The sequence below is a fragment of the Colias philodice genome, chromosome 17 (assembly GCF_061535455.1).
Source record: "Colias philodice isolate Cphi_HAF_F1 chromosome 17, ilColPhil1 Martin Lab GWU primary, whole genome shotgun sequence".
Classification (NCBI taxonomy): domain Eukaryota; kingdom Metazoa; phylum Arthropoda; class Insecta; order Lepidoptera; family Pieridae; genus Colias; species Colias philodice.
In genome coordinates, this window is record NC_143102.1 from 3,191,456 (window position 1) to 3,212,456 (window position 21,001).

At 32.2% G+C, this 21,001-nt stretch overlaps 3 protein-coding genes across 3 annotated transcripts in view; 2 read left to right on the plus strand and 1 right to left on the minus strand.

The window, feature by feature from the left end:
* The first annotated feature begins 264 nt into the window (after window positions 1-264).
* ND-SGDH (NADH dehydrogenase (ubiquinone) SGDH subunit) lies at window positions 265-1,701 on the plus strand. The gene is made up of 3 exons (XM_089705700.1): window positions 265-449; window positions 556-766; window positions 1,390-1,701. Exons 1-3 carry the CDS (start codon window positions 295-297, stop codon window positions 1,594-1,596), a joined length of 573 nt encoding a protein of 190 aa, XP_089561826.1. The 5' UTR covers window positions 265-294; the 3' UTR covers window positions 1,597-1,701.
* A 522-nt stretch (window positions 1,702-2,223) lies between these two features.
* LOC149480940 (uncharacterized) overlaps window positions 2,224-21,001 on the minus strand; it is a 51,133-nt gene continuing 32,355 nt past the window's right edge. The window contains exons 3-8 of the mRNA XM_089705964.1: window positions 7,932-7,994; window positions 7,389-7,586; window positions 6,434-6,560; window positions 5,838-6,025; window positions 4,408-4,562; window positions 2,224-4,172 (exon numbers count right to left, since the gene is read on the minus strand). Of these exons, the coding sequence (XP_089562090.1) occupies window positions 3,704-4,172; window positions 4,408-4,562; window positions 5,838-6,025; window positions 6,434-6,560; window positions 7,389-7,586; window positions 7,932-7,994 (1,200 nt within the window). The 3' untranslated portion in view covers window positions 2,224-3,703. The remainder of the gene's footprint in view (window positions 4,173-4,407; window positions 4,563-5,837; window positions 6,026-6,433; window positions 6,561-7,388; window positions 7,587-7,931; window positions 7,995-21,001) is intronic.
* LOC149480941 (lipase member I) lies at window positions 10,303-20,729 on the plus strand. The gene is made up of 8 exons (XM_089706173.1): window positions 10,303-10,348; window positions 12,380-12,479; window positions 13,387-13,535; window positions 14,729-14,795; window positions 15,346-15,533; window positions 15,959-16,177; window positions 19,609-19,762; window positions 20,555-20,729. The coding sequence occupies exons 1-8, from the start codon at window positions 10,303-10,305 to the stop codon at window positions 20,616-20,618; spliced, it is 987 nt and encodes a 328-aa protein (XP_089562299.1). The 3' UTR covers window positions 20,619-20,729.

Genomic DNA, 21,001 nt, shown 5'->3' on the forward strand with positions numbered 1-21,001 from the left:
CTAGGAAGGATATTTTATTGTTGATTGATATTTTTAGGCAATTTGAATTGACGCGGGTGTTAGGAGGAAAATTAATAAATCGATGTACTTCTGTTTTTGCGATGTATACATATTAAAGTAATGCGTCATATTTACCATGATGTAGAATTTAATTAATTTATTTATTAAAAAAATTCTCTAACGGAGTAATGCAAAGTTATTGTTATTAGAATCCTATATTTTTAATCTGTACCAAGCTACCGTATTGCCTATTGTCACTATCAAACGTCAGTGTCATTTTTTATTATCACAAAAATGGTGTCCTGGAGCGCATTGGGCCGATCTTTCGGTATTAATTTAATAAAAAATAATGCAAAAGCACCTGTTATAATTCAAAATGTAAACTTTTCTATTGGTAAAAGCCTAAGTGGTGGCCATGGTCCCAAAACCATGGCGATGCAGCCATCGAGGTAAGATCAACACTGTATGAAATGATTATCTAACCAATACCATTGACGAAAAACAATCTATCAAATGGTTAAATGCGAATTATGAAAAGATTTTTTTTAATTATAGGTGGCAATGGCACAAGTTCAAGGACATGTTGCATTATTACTTTATGATTGGACTCATACCTGTCGGTGCAATTATCTTTTACACCAACGTCTTCATCGGCCCAGCTCAGCTGACACCAATACCGAGTGACTATAACCCGAAGCACTGGGAATACCACCGCCACCCAATTACGAGATTCATCGCTCGGTACATCCACAATAGCCCCCAACAGGTATGTTTTAAAAATAAATAATTTATGTTATTAAATGTCTTACTCTATCAGCAACCAACTAGCTCCTAATCAAGAGTAACTCAATTAATTTATTTTATGCTTCACTACACCCACTACACACTTACTTTTCTTAGAGATTGTCTGTCTGTTCTGTAAGATTCTGGCTTATTTTTGTTGTCATTAAAATATGAATGCAAATCTATTCTATCCATCAGTAATATACCATATAAGATTCAGAAACCTTGTCATGTTTTATAACATATCAGTGTGGAAATGTATGCTTATTATTACGCCTTTATACTAAACATATTATAATTAGGTTTTGGTTCTTGGAAAAGATAAGCAATTTATAACTTGAATTTTGTATTTTTGTTTATAATATCATAAAGGGCATTTCTTGTAATGTTGTTAATGGTTTTCTTTGCCATCAATAAAGAATCAATATTCTTAAAAAAAACTGATTGATTATAATGTAGTGTATGTAAGTCAAAAATAAAACTATATTTATAATACATATCATTAACACCTTGATTCATTATCATCAGCCTATATCTACGGCAGAGAACGAGCCTCCTATCCAATTTGATTAATTCTTGATAATAACCATATTATTAACATTTCAGGAGTATGAAAAGTTCATGCACTACATCGACGAAGAGGCTCAGAAAATGAAGCTGCGCAAACTAGAAAAAGACATTCTTAAGAAAATGGCGGAGAGGCAAGATTACCAAGCTTATTACTACAGGCCAATGGTCAACAAATACCTGCGTATTAATAAACAAACTGGTGACGAACTGGCCGAACGTCTTGGACAGAACTACAAGGATTAGATTTACATTGTATTGCATCTTTTCGAGGGATGTTAGTGTATTTAGTAATCAAGTGTATTGTTACATATTTCTCTGTAGATAAATAAATATCATTTTCTTGCTTCATTTGTCTTTTAATAGAAATCAGTAAGCTTAATGATTTATCATATTAGCGTTCTATAAGTTTTTATGAATGTTATATGTTCTATATATCGGTAAATTTTCATTTTATTGGAAAAGAATGCCATTGAATTGCTAACTAAGGACATTCATTGTACTAGGGTAGCATGACTTCCATTAAACTTTTTTTTAATAAATGCAGATACACTAGTGAAATATTGCCATCTGAATAGGACACAAGATATTTTTCCCTTGGGCAGGAAATTAGTGAGCATCAAACTTACACTTTGTAGTTTGTAATATAACAGACACTGTATTTTGTCAGTATTAAATATTACTGATTGCTAGATTTCTATTTGGTCTTTAATAATATATTTTGTTAGGGAAGCATATCATTTTTACAAGCAGGTATACTTTCTACTTCCAATTTCAATTTTTAACACAATACATAATTATAACCCCAGGAGTAAGGGTAATGGATCTTTTCTGCAACACTTTAATAGGGTCACGTGGAAATAATACAATAAAATGGTAACATTGTTTATTTATTTTACAGGAGTTTTCTAACGAATGACCATAGAGTTTGTCATTTATGGAAATCTTATAAAATAAAATGTCAACGCTTATCTATATTAATTACGCTTAACATGATCTGATATGATCTATACCACTGTTACATTGCTATCCATTGGATGAATAAAAAAACAAATTGTAAGTATGTAAAGCTTGAAGACTAGAAATATATAAAACAAGGCATTTCTTACAAATATTATATTCATGAAGAAATAAAAATAAATTTAAATTGAATCAAAATACAGACTTTGTCCGGCAATTAAATTGTTTACTTATGAATTTAACCGTTCATCTGGTCCATAAAGAATTTGTCTGTTATATGATTCAGTATTTATTATTTAATATCAGCCAATATAGCTGTTGTTTATAAGCCATAGATTTATTTAAAATTAATCTAATACTTGACTGCAGCTAGCTAGACTTCTAAAACTCTATCTGATAGATATAAAAATTTCAACAGTTAAGGATATTTTTGTAATTATTTAATTAAACAAAAAAGAAGTACAAATGTAAATAAGATGTTTTAGTAAATACATAGGTAGTTAATAATATGCAATAACATCGCGAATTTGAATAAGACAGTGCTACTTATACAGGGTATTTAACTCTATAGTGAGTCTCTGTGGCCAAAAATTATATTTTGTTGTAGGTACATGTTAATGATAAACCTTTACTGAATACTGACCCAAAAAGGTATTTTTTTCGATATTAATATACGTATAATATTATGTAATGTGCGTAGTTCTTTCATTAAATCAAAGTAGGCGTAGATACTGCGTTTTTTAACGAACATCCTTAACTATCAAAATGTGGCAGTGGACAAAAAACAATATCGACATAATAGTATAGCCTGGTTTACAATTTTGTTTCTGAAGTATTAAGTACCTAAATAGGTATTTTATAATTTAAATTTATTTAAACAATAAAAAATTATTACTTACGATAAAAATTTTTCCTTGAAGCCATTACAACGAATTCATTTAAAAAAATAATGTTTTTGAATATGAAATTTATATTGTGATCTAATAGAAATCATAAACCAGGCCTTTTTGGAATGATAAAAGCCCTTAATCGTTAATAAATACACGTAAATTACAAAACGATATGACTTTATCAACGAATTCTTTCAGTCTTCGCAGTTTTCCGACTATTTTAAAATTGCTCTTTATGAAATTAACTTTTAGATCTACTTACATTAAAAAAGACGATTATTGCATTCTTCAAACAAAATACTTTCACTGTTATATTGTCACGTTTAAAGACTGAATGAGGTAACTAAAGATACATAACTAAACCTTCACATATCGTAAGATCATTAAACGTTTGAAATCTATTCCACTATTAATAATTGTATTTCATCCCTGAGTAACGTTTTTTAATTCTAATATTTAAAGACGGCTACGAGTTTCTACGTTGTAAAAATTTTAACAATATATTATTTACTTTTCTCTTTTTCAGCCTGTGCTGCGAGTTTAGCTTCTTTTTTAGCTTTCTTCTTTTCTTCTTTCGCCAGAAGCTTGGCTTGTCTTTCCTCTTCTTTAGCTAATAATTTTGCTTGTCTCTCCTCCTCCTTCGCTTGAAGCTTCGCCTCTTTCTTAGCTTCTTTCTCCGCTTTTAATCTTAGTTTTTCTTCTTTCTTTTTTTCAGCAAGTTCGTTCTTCTTGTTGTCATGCGTTTCATCTTTCTTAACTTTATCATTTTTGGCATTTTCATCCGGTTCCTTCTTTTTCTTGTCATCTTTTTTGGGCTTTGCTTTGGGGTTATCTTTTTTCCTTTCAGTCTCTTTGCTTTGATCTCTTGATTTGGGCGGGTCATCTTTATTTGACGGTTTTAAGGGTCGGAAGAAGTGCTGTTTTTCTTGTTGAGGAGATGTTTCTAGTTGTGTAACTATTTTCTGAGCACACCTGAAAATGAGTTGAAATATTTATATTAGTGGTATGCTAGTAAAATTTTAGGTATTTGTATTCTCTTCTCTACAAACAAGAGCTCTGTTAATAATAATTGCAAACGTTAACGAAAATATTTTTCCTAAAAAAATGTCTTAATTTAATTAATAAAATCTAAAATTCTTATGACTAACTAAAAAGAAGACATGATTATTGAAGGTAAAGCTAAAAAAAAACAATATTTATGTTTTACCTTATTCTAGTAGAGGCAGATGCGGAGTTAGCACTTTCCCTGCGCCCTTCGCGGAATTCCCTTTGAAACTCCCTTATTGGAGGAAGCCTTCCAGACGTTTCCGCTGCTGCTGGCCCTCCAGTGTAACTGTGGACTTGATAGTCTTGTAGTCTTGCCTGAAAAAATATTCAAACATATGTCAGACAACCAAGGATTTCCAATAATTTATACTCGGCTATAGGAATTTCACGCAAAAATACGCTTAGAAAAATAAAATAATTTGGAAAATCCAAAAGTGCACGCCTCATAATTTTTTTTTAAATAAATATTTATTAATTATTATTTTTGTTTATTTAATAACAATTAAACCACATCGAATCAGACCCTGAAAAATGAAAGGGTTCTATTCCTGAGCATACTCAAGCGTAAGAGAAAAAAAAAGACTCGATTAGTAAAGTATTTCGGTCGCTATCGTGTTAACAAGAAAAAGGATCCGCACATACAGACACACGGACGTCCAAGACAGAACTTTTTTAAACTGTTTTTTAACTAGTTTAAATAACAAAAATGACATCAAAAATATCATGAACGTTAAAAATAGTGTTTTTTCTTAATATGTGTGTGTATGTATTATCTTACAAGTGCAATGTATGATACATAAAGACATTTTAAGTTTGAAAAATCAGATGTTTTGCGCGAAGTGACAGTAGTACCCACCTCAACGCTTCGCTTATGAGGCGTGCAAAAGTGAATTAAAAAAAAAATCTGTTATACCACATTCAGGTATAGTATTTCATTAAAAGGCTTTTAAAAGGTTCCCATTATACGAAATATAAATTATCATCTGCATTTAGCTCGAGGTCTAGAGTCATTAAAAACATTTACAGCGTTTTTCGATGAAAATATGCAATAAGTAGCATCAAAAAAAGGCGCAAAAAGTGTTTCAATTTGTTCTGCATTTTTTTTAATCGCTAAGAGTGTATTGAAAAAGTGCTTAACAATGTTATGATTACAATTCGTCTTTTTTCCAATTATTTACGTAACGATGCCGTTTTATTGCTTTATCTTTTTATGAGGATGAAAATACCTAATAATAATTTCATTTTACAAGGAGATACGTTTGAATTTCCGTTTTTAAATTCGAATACCAACTTTGCCATGGTCACATAATATCTTAGGAAATCCTTTGATCAATAAAAACAAATAGGTAGATACCTTGCATGTAAATACAAGGTATTAATTTTTTAATAATAGTCGAAATTGACTTGTAGGCTGTTGCTATTATAATTTCTACCAATGAAAGTAATCTAGTTACCAACATTCCATGCTTGATGTCAGGACCAAATAAAGAGTGTCTATTTCTATACAATAGCCAATATAGTTTATGCAGATAGCGTCTAGTGTTACTTGTACTGAAAAATGTTACGTATACATTACTAAACATAACCAACCTTCATGCTATGATGCTGCGACCGCCGTAACGAATTCGATGCCGGTTGCCGCGCCTTCGGCGGCGCGGAGGTGGACGGCACGCGCGGCACCGCGCCGAGGCACGCGCCGCCGCACTTCGAGCCGCCGCACAGCTTGGTGGAGCACGAGCCGCTCACGTTGCCGCTGTTCGATGATACGGAAGACACGCCTGGAATTTATGTAGTCGAATTTAGTGAGGAAAGTTAACTGTGATAGGAGACGAATTGAGAGCGGACGATGGTATGAGCAAGAATTGATTGTTCTACGATATGTGTGACTGCTGATGCATCTGGCCAGCGAGGCGAGTTATGACTTTGTTCTTCGTGTGAGGGCTATCTATGCCTTTAATAATGTGGTCTTATAATAGCGGCAATGAAAAATAGTAATAAGACGCCTCTAACCATGGCAAATTATCTATTATTACTAATTTCATAACACGTACCTAATCTTCCTTCCGCTTTTTAGCCATATAAAGATGCTGGCGTTTGCAAATAGTTTTCTTTGGCTTTTCTAGATTTTTTTTTAATAAAATCTGCATATACATATTATGTTTTCTCCTACAAAACTAAATAGTTACCGGATAGGGAAGATTCGCCGCTCGTGACCGAGTAAAGCGAAGCGGAGGCGGGAACGGAGCGTGCTCCCACCGAGTACGAGGATATGGAACCAGGCACACCCCATGCTTTGCTACTGCCACTTGATATCTAGAAAACAAATAAAAATGCATCAAAACAAACAACCAATAATTAAAATAGGAATCAAATTCCTCATGATTTGCCGAAGACAAAATTTATACTTTTCAAAATAGCCATTTCGTTGTAATAGTCTTAAAAATATTTGTGCATACTTGCAAAGTAAATATTTCCCTAAGGGATAATGCTCTTAAGGAAAATGGAAAACTTTAGGCATCTTTTTAAAATTTCAATTAGGTTTATGGAAGTTTCGGTAATAAGACCCCATGACCTGATTTTACGTTGTTGCGTTGTAAAATATTTTTATACATTTTTACCTCAGATGCACCTGTCTCCAGGTTGTTATTCATATATTTACATTCAAAGGATTCTCTCGTATGTGTAATATCGTTTTAATAAAGTAGTTTTGACAAAAATAATTTTGACCAATACTCTTTTAATTAGCTGGGGAAATCACTTTTTTTTTCACAGGAGTTTTACTTAAAACTTAGTCCCTATTGTTATTGAATTCTCTTGTCTGTGTTGATGGCATCTTAATAACATCGTTGAAATTGAATATGAATTTGTTTATCACGCGTATAGCCTTGCGCGATACCTACAGCACGGTTAGATAATCTTATATATAAAAATGAATCGCAAAATGTGTTGGTAAGCGCATAACTCGAGAACGGCTGAACCGATTTCGATAATTCTTTTTTTATTATATTCCTTGAAGTACGAGGATGGTTGTTATGTAGAGAAAACGTAAACATGTACCACGGGCGAAGCCGGGGCGGACCGCTAGTATATTATTAATTATTATGCAGGGAGACGTTAATAAAACGTTAACTATTGACAAACCTGCCAACTCTTGCTAGTCACCAGGCGCGGTGCCTGCCGCAGCCGCAGTATCTTGGCCCGGCAGATGACGCAGCGCAATGGCAGCAAGCGCTGGCTGACTGCCATCTGGATGGTCTTGACGAAGCACCTTCGACACACCACCCGGTGGCCGCAGGGGGAGGTCTGCATCGTCGCTTTTGCGTTCACACATATTACACACTGGAATTGGAGAATTTTCTGTTATTAAATAAATGTCCAAAAAATTCCAATAATAGGGAATATATATATCCACGTATACGAAAGGTACATAAAACAGTTAAACATGGAACCAAAATATTATTTTTCAGGAATCAGTCTTTTTGAAACCTTGTATAAATGGAGCACAGATAAATTATTCGACACAAGAATACGAAATGAAATATTTTTTTGTTTGATTTCTTCATTATAAATCAGTCTTCCTCTTAGCCTTAATTCATCAATGTATCATGTACATATATAAATTTTACGATAGTTTAACTCTTATACTTAAGATTTTAACATAATAAAATTATTCAAATAACTTACTTCTTCTTCAGGGGAAGTGGCTAGCTCAGGCTCGTTTTCTTCAAGCTTGTTGAGCAACTTATCCTGTAACAATTAAAATTGACTTTTAAAATCTAATAGAGACTTTTTTGGTAGACTGTTTACCAATCTTATATATAAAAATGAATCGCAAAATGTGTTGGTAAGCGCATAACTTGAGAACGGCTGAACCGATTTCGATAATTCTTTTTTTATTATATTCCTTGAAGTACGAGGATGGTTCTTATGTAGAGAAAACGTAAATATTATGTACCACGGGCGAAGCCGGGGCGGACCGCTAGTTTACAATAATAATATTGAGAGTCTGTGTTGAGAGTGCTACATTTCAACCTTATTTCAACTGACGCAAAATAAAAAGTCTTGCTTAGAAAATCGTTCAATAAAACAAAAATCAGAGATATAATTTCCAATTGCAATGTTTTTTACAATTTTGTGTAAAACTTCCTTTGCTATTGCTATATTAGAAATACTTAGTACTCAGTGTAGGTATTCGTCATTTAGCATTTTCGCGGCCATTGTTTTAATCACTTACCATTAATTAAATAAGCTTAGAGGCTGTGACCGACGTAATCATTTAAGCTATTGCCTTGAACCTTAATAGTTAATACTATTGAAATAAGTAGGTCAGACTAAATAATTGTAGTAAAGGTGAATTGTATGAATCATAGGTACTACCTATGTATTAGTTTATTTGATTCTAGGAATAATATGGTTTGAAATTAATTATTTTGCCGTATATTCTGTTTAAAATTAGATTTTTGATATTTATGTAATTTTGCGGATAAAAACTACAAATTAATTTCAATTTCAAAAAAATAATTTTGTATGTTTGTTTAAAAAACGTGACCAAAATATAAAATATACTTAAGTATTAGCCCTTGAAGAGAATATACCTAACATGAATTATATATTATCAGTTTTTGTTGTATTCTTAAAAAAATCGCTACTATTTCACATTTTTGTTTTATCATACAACTAGCGACCCGCCCCGGCTTCGCACGGGTGCAATGCTACTAAATACACTACAGAAAAATTGTGAACGTTGTATAGGTATAAAAATTTAGCCCGCTCCGGCATCGCACGGGTATAAAATACATAGCCGGGCGGCCGCAAACGCTACGTCCCGCAATTTTTAAATCTGTAATATCTTCGAAAATATTCACTTAAATCATACGGTGTAAAGGGCCATATAGATCTATATTAAATGAACAATGTATCCATGGTATTTAATTGGTTAAGGATTAATGCTGTATTGGTTAAAATCGCTTCGAAAATTAGCCATTATTTGTCGTAAAAAGTAAATGACAAAAAAAAGTTATTGTGGGTTATCCATAAGAGATAGACATATACCATCGCGGACTTTTCTGTAGATCTTTTCAATGTGTATAATACTTAGTACATTATTTTGATAAAACTCGTAGGGTTCAGCCTGCGTTTGCAATGTAAGCGGAATAAATGTAATTTTTTACGACATCACATTAGAAACCTCAAAAATAACAGTACTTCTCCACTACTTAATGGATCTTATTATACATATAAACCTTCCTCTTGAATCACTCTATCTATTAAAAAAAACCGCATCAAAATCCGTTGCGTAGTTTCAAAGATTTAAGCGTACAAAGGGACATAGGGACATAGGGACATAGGGACAGGGAAAGCGACTTTGTTTTATACTATGTAGTGATATTACACAAAACTATCATTGCAGATTATATTCATACAACAAATAGAAAAATTATGTTCCATTTTAACTTTAAAAATACGACATTGAGTGCATGTGAACATTATGTAAATTATCATATTATTCATAGCGTGTTTTATTCAATCATCTACTTACTGAAATTGCTCAGGATATTTTGATAAAGCTACCATAAAAACATAACAAAATGATTGCAAAACAGACATTGTTTCCGCAATTCCGTCTGATGGCGGCCGCAACTCGCAATCAATTCGACAAAGCCCAATTTCGACCAACCTTTACCTTTATCGCTAAGAAAAAATTTATAAGAACAATTGCATAATTTTCTATTGTGACGTTAAGTCAGCAGTTTGTAGGGTACCGTTGCGGCGATAGCATATTTTCATAGCACCTGCCTATATTTCGTATCTACGTGTATATTCTGTGGCTTCGTGTAGCTGATTTTCTTCCTTTTTTTATACACCAGTGAACGCAAGTTGAGCTCGGTTAATCGAAATGCTCTATAAAAGTTTTTAACGAGTGCCGAAGCATTGTGTGGTGTACATTGTGTGAAAATCCAGCGGGTTCGTTAAAGAAAATGCAAACGTTTTCGTCGTGTTTTCTTTCCAGTTTTCTGGTAAATTTATTTATCGAAGAGTAAATATTGGCGTCAACATGTTGATCAGTAACTCTATGTGCAAACTTATGTCCGTGTTTATTGGTGAGTCGTTTTATTTAATTCGAATTTTAATAGAATAGGTACCTACCTATTTATAGAAATGGAGATATATTTGAAATGTTCCTTAATTCCTTAAAATACAACTTAATGTTTCGTAGTCATCATATTATTACGAAGCTTTTTAGGAAAAAGTTAAATTTAATGCATTTGGAAATACATACCTTCATGTTTGGTTTTACTTTAGGGACATAACTCATTTGAAAGAAAAATTGAAAGTTATGAAGAACTTTAAAATATAATGATATAACAGACGTCATCATATTATCTTCTTATATATAAAAATGAATCGCAAAATGTGTTGGTAAGCGCATAACTCGAGAACGGCTGAACCTATTTCGATAATTCTTTTTTTATTATATTCCTTGAAGTACGAGGATGGTTTTTATGTAGAGAAAACGTAAATATGTACCACGGGCGAAGCCGGGGCGGACCGCTAGTTATTAATAAAACTGACGAGCTTCCGTGCTCCGTTCCAAAAAAACTGGCACTTTCGATAAAACGTGATAGAGCCCTAACCGTATGGCGTTATTTTCTTCAAAACAAACCCTTGCATAATAAACGTTCTCCTGGTCTTTTTATCTATACTTATCTAACATTGTAAAGCTGAAGAGTTTGTTTGTTTGAACGCGCTTATCTCAGGAACTGGTCCGATTTGAAAAATTATTTCGGTGTTAGATAGCCCATTTATCGAGGAAGGCTATAGGCTATACATATAATATCATCACGATAAGACCAACAGAAGAGAAGCCACGCGGGTGAAACCGCGGAGCGCAGCTAGTCAAGACATAATATTATACAGTATACACCTTGTATGTTATAATTTTGTAGTTAAATGTGGTAACTATCAAATTTATTTTATTTTATAATTTATATTATACAATAAATAAATTGAATAGGTGATAAAGTTAAACGATAATAACTTACGGGTATTTGTCAATTGGAATGTACTATTGTTTATTGAAATAAGTTAATCTCACAAATCAACGGCTGGTGAAAGTCCAATCAAAATCACTACAGCTGTTTCGGGGATTGGTGAGAAGAAGGAAAAGATCTGACAATAAACTAAAGACAGGACCAGGACCATATTTTAAGCTATGATATGATGCTTATTAAAAGTGCTGTTTTTATTTTGTAAGCATTTCAATATTATATTTAGAATCGAATCGAATCCTAATAGCAAAAAAAAAAATAGTTGCAAAATATTTTTTTTTAATTTTATAGAATTATTTGCATTGTACAACATGATACTCGTAATAATGTTGCTAGATTGAATCTTTGCTAGGTATTAATTGTTTGGCATTTAATAAGGTATCGTGTAATCGGTAATTATTTTCTAGTATTGTCATTTATTGTAATGCAACACCATTTGTTGCGCTAAAATGGTAATGACTAGTTTGTTATATACCTAATAAATATTATTAACTGCAATACCTAACATTTACGATTTAGTTGTCTGTAAATAAGAGCACAGTATTATGCAAAAAACTATTAATAGTCATCGAAAATTAAAATATTTATCAATGATGAAAATTGAATATATCCACGTGTGTAAACCCATAAACTAAATGTGTGTAAACTGATAATCGACATTAGTTCAATAGTAAGGTCGAGATCAAATAGGCTTTTATTGTAACCTTAACATGCAATGGAAGTCAAGCGTAATGTGATACCGCGCGTGGATATGGCATTGAAAATACTACACATGTTGGGAAAAACGTTAATAGGATTTAGGGCAACATTGCTTTCTATTTGAGCAAAATTCGGAAATGGGGATCGGTATTTATTATTATTGTGTTATTATGTAAAGGACCTCCTTGGTAGCTTTCGCAACAACTGGCTGAAAAAAAAAACATTGCATTTTTTTGTATAAAGGCGGGAAGGGCATTCGATATTTAAAACTTTGCTATAATCGACTCGTGAATTTAGCTTACATGCGCTAATATATTTTAAAGTAATATAACGAATAACGTGACAAAATGCAAACTGAATTGAAAAATATGTTTATAATTTCAGGCGCAGTGCAGGTATGTTTCATGCCAGCGCCCATTGGGGATTGCACAGACTGCTGTCCGAGAAATGACCGCAATGATATAAAATACAGGCTTTTTACAAGGTAAACACAACAACTCACGTTTGTACATTTTTTATATTTTAGTAAAGATTGCGAACGTTTTTGTTATTATTTGATGATATTTTGTAATATCATGGTGATCTGTTGCCTATAATATTATTAAATTCGATAGTGACAAAAGTTAGTTAACTCGTATGTTTTGTTTTTCAAACCATTAAAAAGCTACCTACTTTAAGTAATATTTAAAAATAATAATTAAAAATAATCGAAGAAAAAGTTTTCCTAGCGATTTATATTCATAGAGGATGTATATTTCGAGAAGTCTCAAAATAATCTGTGCATGGATTCAAAGTTCTCGCAATCTGTTCTGCAAAGTCATGTGAAGGACACTGCATCATTCATCACAATAACTCAAAGCCTTCGCTACACATAATGCGAACCATTTGTATTCAATTTGTATTGTGATTTATACAGAGGTTACATTCTTTTTACAGTTTATGATAATGAAACCTTACAATAAAAGTGTTATGTAGTTTGTTGTATTATGATAATTATCTATATAGATGGAAGATTATAGGAACAATGACGAATAAATACGAAATATTTTAGAATTGATAATTTAAATTGCTTAAATTCCATTGATTTGTAAATTATCAATGAACGATTCATTTACGAATCATTAGTAGGTAATTAGTTGTATGATAAATATAATATATAAAAAACGAATATAATTATTTACTAAGAAATGTACATTTGGAATAAATATAGGTCAGGAATTTGATTTTTTTTATCATTAGTAAATTATTTAATTCAATGTTTTCCTTCGATGTTGTTGTTTTGGGATGTCGTAGGATGATTATATCACGTTAGGTAGTTATACATTTTTGTGTAGTTATAATACGTGTATTTTTCAATTTGAATTATTACTAACTTTTGAAAAACTTTTTAGGCCATATTTGCATACACCGGAACTAATCAAAATAGACGATAGTAATTCAATATTACGTACGAGATACAACACAAGCTATCCCACAGTTATTTATTTATTTGGATTTTCCGAAGCCCCCACTGGTGTTAGTACTGTGACTTTAAAGAATGGTAAGTCAATTTTATAATGCTTTAATTAGATTTAAAACATATACTTAAGTTTAAATATCGAAAAGCAAAAGAACAGACACCACTAAAAATCGTCATTCACAATTAAGTTGCAAATATTGTGTGTGTAAACATTTCTTGGTTCCATCTAAAGTTGATGACCAGCTTCAGCCTGACTCTTTAGCTAAAGAGTGCTTAATATAAATTGATCTTAAAAAACTGAAGAGCCATAACAAGCAAACATCGAGTTATCAAGATGTTTCTAATAAAATACTTCACAACTAAAAAAAGAAATATTAAAATGGATTATTTTGCAGTCTAAATAGAAAAAAGTAAAATAAAAGGTCACATCGCCTGCAGCTATCCGTGGTAATGACGTCATCACTTCCGACACAATTTTTATGTGACATTTTCTGGATGCGCTTTTATACTAGCAGGAATATGAATACAATGAATGTTACATTTCAGTATTATATTTTAAAAAATATTTTGCGTCCTTAGTAACCGCATAACTACTTAGTAGGTATATTATATTAAGTGAAAATATATCTTAAATATATCAGAAGCATTACTTACTTAATAGGTAGGTAGAACCTATCATCAATACATATTATAATAAATTAATAATAAATATGATGTTAGAAAGTAGTTACTAAACTAAGAGAACGAGAATTTCGTCAAATTTAGTCAAACTAAGGTGACGTAGCAAAAGTTTAGCAAGAAGTCACAAAATTGTATTTTATTGTATTAGCCTGTCGTGTCCCAATGCTGGGCAAAGGCCTCTCGAAGGCGCTTCCATGAATCGCGGTCTTGTCCTAATGAAAACCAGTCATTTTTAAATTGGTCAAGTTCTGAGATGAACTTTTCCAACTCTTCTTCGGCCTGTCGCGACGCCTTCTATCCGTTCCTGGGCTACACAAATTCGTTATCTTGGCCCACAGTTCGTCCGGCATGCGACTTATGTGCCCTGCCCAACTCCATTTCAGCGAAGCGGCCTTTCTGGGTGTTAAATTAACACGATCTGTTAATTTAACACCCAGTATACTTCGCTCCATTGACCTTTGACAGACCTTCAGTTTGGACTAAATCACAAAATAGGAAACTTAATATACTTTTCTAGATGTTTATAACCAACCATATCCTAAAAGTATTGTTTTACTTATACAAAGCCAAAAAATTGTATATTTTCTTTTTAGCATTTTTAAGCACTGGCAACTACAATTTTATAAGCGTGGACTGGTCCCGTCTTGTCGCATTTCCTTGGTAAGTTCTTAAGTTGGTATTCTATTAAATTTATTTAAATAATAAACAATTATTACAAATCAATGATTAAAGAATCACTCACTCTTCCTATAATTTTTTAAATTTTTGAGCACTACAGCATATAGCTAGCTGTAGGAACATATTTATCAAAACTTGTCAGCTATTTGTATAAACTGCTAACTATTTCATGATTTCAACTTTACGAGGTTGATAAAAGAAGTCACGTGAATTAGTAGGTACTTAGATAAAAATATCAACTAGTATTAACATTTCTATAATAGTCATAAATAGGTAGGTACGTAACTATTTTAGGTTACAATAAATATTAATACTATTTTTGCCATTATAAGCGCCGAAATGTCACGTATTCGATACGTTTCCCGAATCCCAATACCTTTGTTCATAACGAATGTTTTGGGAACCTTTATGAAAGTTCTATGAAATTATACGTTTATCGTGTAGTGATCGTGTAGAATTATTAATGGTATTAAATCGTTTTCTAGCTCTACTATTTTGTACCTTATTTATAGGTAATAGAGTACATTTTCAGGTACGTATCGGCAGTTGAAAATACAAGGTATGTGGCTACTAGGCTTGCTGATTTCGTCCAATATCTAGAGTCTCATGGAACTCCATCTAGTACTATACATATTATAGGATTCTCTTTAGGCGCTGAAGCGGCTGGATTTACGGGGAAAGAATTGAAACAAAGAGGCTTAATGCTGGGGAGGATTACTGGTACGTATATTATTATAGAAAAAATAATTGTGCTATATTGTTCATAAATAGGCGTGCAATTTAAACATATTTTGATTTGGATTATAAGCTTGGATTATGAGTTCAGCGATGATTCATAATTTTGAGAACAATATAATATAATTGTGGTAACACGCATCAGTAATTACGATATTCAAATCCATAATTCAAAACAAACTGGCAATTGAATATTGGTTTAGATTCGTTTTATCAAATTATGAAAAGCTTACTTATTAAGCCTTGTATTGTAATTTTTTTTGTCTATTTATTTGACCAACTTATATATGTACCTACTTGATCCTTAATATTTCATTTTTCAGTTATTTATATCGCAATTTATTAAATAATAAAATTTTCCTTGTAGTCAAATTTTTTATTACATACTTACCTAATTTGTTTTTATACAGGTCTAGACCCAGCCTATCCCGGCTATAGCCTATATGACACCGAGGGCCACCTCACCAAAGATGATGCAACATTCGTAGACGTGATACACACGAACCCGGGAGTCTTTGGTTTCCCTCAAGCGATTGGTCATGTAGACTTCTATCCTAACCCTGGGGAATGGATACAACCGGGGTGCTGGTTTGACGAACTAATTAGGAACAGGCAGTTTAATTTTGTTTGTGAGTTTTATGTGCTTTTATCTTCTTTTACTAATGTGATAATCGTGAAAAATTTTTAGGGTGGATTTAGTGTCCTTTTTTTTCTTTTTGGCTTTTTCTCTTTCTCACGAAAGCCACGCAACGGATTTTGTTGATACTTGACAGTGATGTTGATTATATACCAGAATAACCTGTATGCTATAGAAATATTTTCTATTGGCTCTGGATTATATCGCGGGCACTGTTAGTATATTTAAAAATTTGATAAATTTTCTAGCTGTACCTTAAATAAAGTGGTGAAAAGAATCCCTGCCTTTCAAATATTGGATCGAAAATGCAGACGATTTTCCAATTAATTCATGTTCATAGAATTGAATGAAGCAGCGAAATACCTACTGCATCAATTCATTCTAGAAAGCAATTCAAGTATTTTCTAATTAAGAACGTCGTTACTGATTCTAATGAAGATATGGAATATGTATACATTTATATTTTTTGCAACTTCATATTTTATATTAATTCATAAGAATAAATGATTAAAATTTTAAAATAAACAAATATTCCACACAAACAGCGTTTTTAACCTCTGCTCTAATGAATACATGATTGCAACTCTTAAAACAAGAGCTGTTACATAATGCAAAGGCACTGCGACAACCCTAATAATACTTTTTTTTATCTGGCCGTGTCCCAAATTAAGTAGAATCCGAGCTTTAAGGGTTATCAAAAGACGTAAAAAATGTACAAAGCGTTGGCCTTCATTGTCGGAACGGAACAATGAATTTGCGACCCTTTCGGGAGCGATCGATGCTGTGACGTCACGGATGCTGCAGAGGGTTGGGGAGTAATTACCACCGCGGTTACACTGAACGTTATTATGAGATTGCGGTGCGCTTTCATTGTTTTTAATTAATTAGTAATCACGTTAATTAGCTCATTCGGTAGCCATGTTTTGCTGCAGTTTGCAGTTTTTTTTATGTTTTGGAAATATTCAAAGGTTTAAAATATGGAGTGTGCAGCATTCATCGCTTTTAAAAGCACTCGTATACGAAGTGTTTACGTTGGTTTTTAACTAATTAATTCGTTAAAAACTTCACTATTTTCCATATTCAACAACAAAATAGAACATCATTTCCGAAACTAAACAAATTTTGTGTTACGGAAAGTAACAAGATACATAATATAGATAAACATAAACACATTTTCTTTGATGCCATACTTGAGTCAATTAGAATTCACCCAATTACCTGATGCTGCCTTGGTGTGAACAATTTGATTTACCGCGAACCTAATTTCGAAAGGTGAAGGCTTGAACAAGAAATTGGTTTCATTAGCTTCTCGCTGAAGTGGAGAGCGAACACCTATCGCATTAATGTAGGGTTGGCATGATAATTATTATAATTTAAATATAATATATGTACCTAGTACTCATAATTGAATCTATATGAACGAAACTTTTACTTGGTTTTATCACACTTTTTTTTTTTTGTTATTTTACGTGGACATCCTATCTTATTATTTATACAATATGGGGAGATGTACCCAATATTATAACATTGGGAAACAGTTTCAATGCCATATTAAGAAGTTAGTTGTAATATTGGGAATATGTAAATGCTCACAAGATACGATCTTTATTAAGCTTGGTAGATTCATAATTTTAATGTATCAAAATATACCTCACTGGAAAGACAGAAATAAAAAAAAGGTTATTAAATAAAAAATTCATGGGGTAGAACCCTCGTACCGCGATCCTGTCATATCCGATTTCAATCTTATCAGACTCTGAGATTGAAGTAGGGAATAAAGCTTCTTATGATTAAAAATAGCCGTTTCTTTTCCGCTATAATACTAATAAAATAAAGTACTTTTTGTACGAATAATCATTCAAATAATCCGATGCATAACCATTATAATAGGATAATTTTATTTAATTCTCATGATTCATGAAAAGGTTAATACTTGTCTTCGCCCACGCCAGCGCTGTATATAAGACTAGGGAAGCGTGTTTCATACTGATTATCATATTTTCAGCTTTGCAGGGATTAAAATATTAAAACTAGGTACGTGAGAAGAGCTAATGCACTAATAAATCTACAAGGAAAACATTTGCACGTTTTACGTAAAGTTTATTATATGATTTAAATATATTTTAAAGTAACTACAATGTTATTATAATGTTTTGAATATGATATAACATACTATTTACGTAAACTATTTATTATTAATACATACATAGCTACATGATTTTTCGAAAGATTTAAATCACGTTTAAATTATGTATGTTTCTTTATTTTAAATGTCATATGTTTATTTAAAAGTAGAGAAACGTTAATAAAATAGAATAATCATTCTCAATGAGTATAACATTTTGAAATAAAAATAATTAGTGCGAGTGTATTTTATCTCAGTAGTAGTACATTTTACCATCAGACTCTCAAGAATATATTATTACTGAATATTCTCGAGAGGAATTCTTTACCAAAAAAACAAACACCAAAATCCAATAACAGGCAGAAGCAGGCCTCTATTACGTCACGTGTTTGGACATGAAATGCAGGTCCCCTCACTTGGCCCGTTTCCAAAAATTGATCGTCCAAATGTCAATATCGTATTGGGTTATCCGGACTGATAAAGTAGGGCTTTAACTCATAGCTTTGTAAACGAATGGCCCTCATGGGGCTAGGGGCGGAAATTGAAGACCTTTAGCTGTGTTTTGGTAGATTCTGATCATAATTTTGAATGATCATAATGTAGGTTATAAATTATAAGAATATAATGTCAGCTAGTAACGACAACAAAGGATATAAAGTACCTGCTGCATTTTGTTCGTTAAACAGTTTACTATGTTTAATTAAATCACAGCAGTGTATTCTTTATAATTTATTGTGTAAACTGTAGTGTATTAAAAATATTTGCAAATGGTTATCAAATACTGTTTCTGAGGTTGTTTTTAAAACTATCCAATGCAATGCTCCCCTTATTTCCGCTTCGATTCACACGGGAAATAGGTTAGTTTCAGAGATAAAGTAGTTTTGTATCTACTCTTTTATTTAGTCTGATACAAACATGATATGGTCCGAGCTTTCGTGAACTTGTTATAATTTAAGATAAGTTCCACTTCGTTTTCCTTTCGTTATGAAGAGAGTAAAACAAGAATATATTATTACGTTAATATAAATATTAATGGTTCCATTTAGTGTAAGATAATAATTTAATTTAGTCGTAGATAATACCATTTCTAACAACACTTAAGCAATTCTTTCGAATATTTTACAAGGCAAATCTTTTAATTCAAAGCCAATTTAATTATTTTCATTCTCGTAATTTGCCTACATTAGGACACAACATACAGTCAGGTCTAATGCATTTTGGCTACGTTGTTCAAATACTACGAAAAAGTCTTATAGATATGTTAACATAAGCTATAAAAACACCATCAATTTCCGCAGATGGTTGCAGCCACAACCGTGCGTGGCGGCTTTTCGCGGAATCCTTACACAATCCCTGGGGATTCCCCGCAACCGTTTGTAACGAGTGGAGGAACGATTCCTCCTCTTGTGGGTTCTCTATTGATGGCTATATGGGATACCAGGCGCAGCCATCGTAAGTAGTAGTTGTTTATCCTTTTAAGATTAGACTGAAAGTAGAATGAGCTTTTGCTGGGTATATTGGTTGTTTATAATGCTGTACGAACAGAGGCAGGTTGTTCAATAGAATTTGCATTTGATCTTACTGATAGAAACGTCTATTGTGTATTCTTGAAATGTTCATTACATTAGATATAAAATATGATATGTAAGTAACTGTTTCTTGTGAGCTTTAAGGATGTCCTGCAATAAATTCAATTTGTTCTTATCTGTTGTTCTAAATTATTGTAAATTCAGGTATCCAGAGAATCATATTGTTTCCATGTTCTTTTATTATTACTGTTACCTATGTTAACTTTATGAGTATTGAATAAATAATAATTACTGCGTTCTATTATCACATAACGTTGATTGCTCACACTGATTGCATTTGTAGACAGACCCATAGGCCATAACACTGGCTAGGTCAATATTTGCGGTCGCTTTACGACCACGCATAAAGCACGTACGGATCATGAATTCACTTGTCTCGATAATAAAACTGACTTAGGGTTGCAAGTAAATGTTTAGTTACAAAGGATTTGTTTTTACTTTTGTTTCAGTTTGAAATTTCCTCTTGGATAAATACATTTTACATTTAAATGCTCTGTTATAATTGTAGCCGGCAGTGAAACGCTTTCGGCAAAATGTTCGAAATATTGAGCTAAATAATTATGGGCATTGTTATTTAAATCCATTGTGCAGTGCTTTATTTTAAAATGTTTCGTAGTTTTGCGCATAATGAAATGAATATTTTTGTGTATTTCAGGTCTTTTGGAAAACTGTACCTAGCAACAAATACGCGTCCACCTTTTGCAAGAAACGGTCCATAATATTTTGGATTGGATCTTTCATTCATCGAAATTCTTAGGAAAGTCGGATGCAAGGTCGGATGCTTCTAATTCAAGATGGTGTTGTTGATAAAGTGAAATAAATATTAAGATAATTTCAAAATGTTTTGTAAAAAATGGCCAGTAACAATTTTGGCTTAATTGTTGAAGTTGTATTTTTATATTCATGTATAATTATCAATATTTCCATCGGAAAAAAAGCATCGCATATTACATCACATTTAAATAATTTCGCATTATGTGCCACGTACGTCATTTGTATAACGATCAAATATAATAAAAAGGTATAGAAAGTTGGATTACTACCTATAACTGCCTGAATAGTGTGAAAACGACTTAGGAGGTAAAATTAACATGGCTAAGTT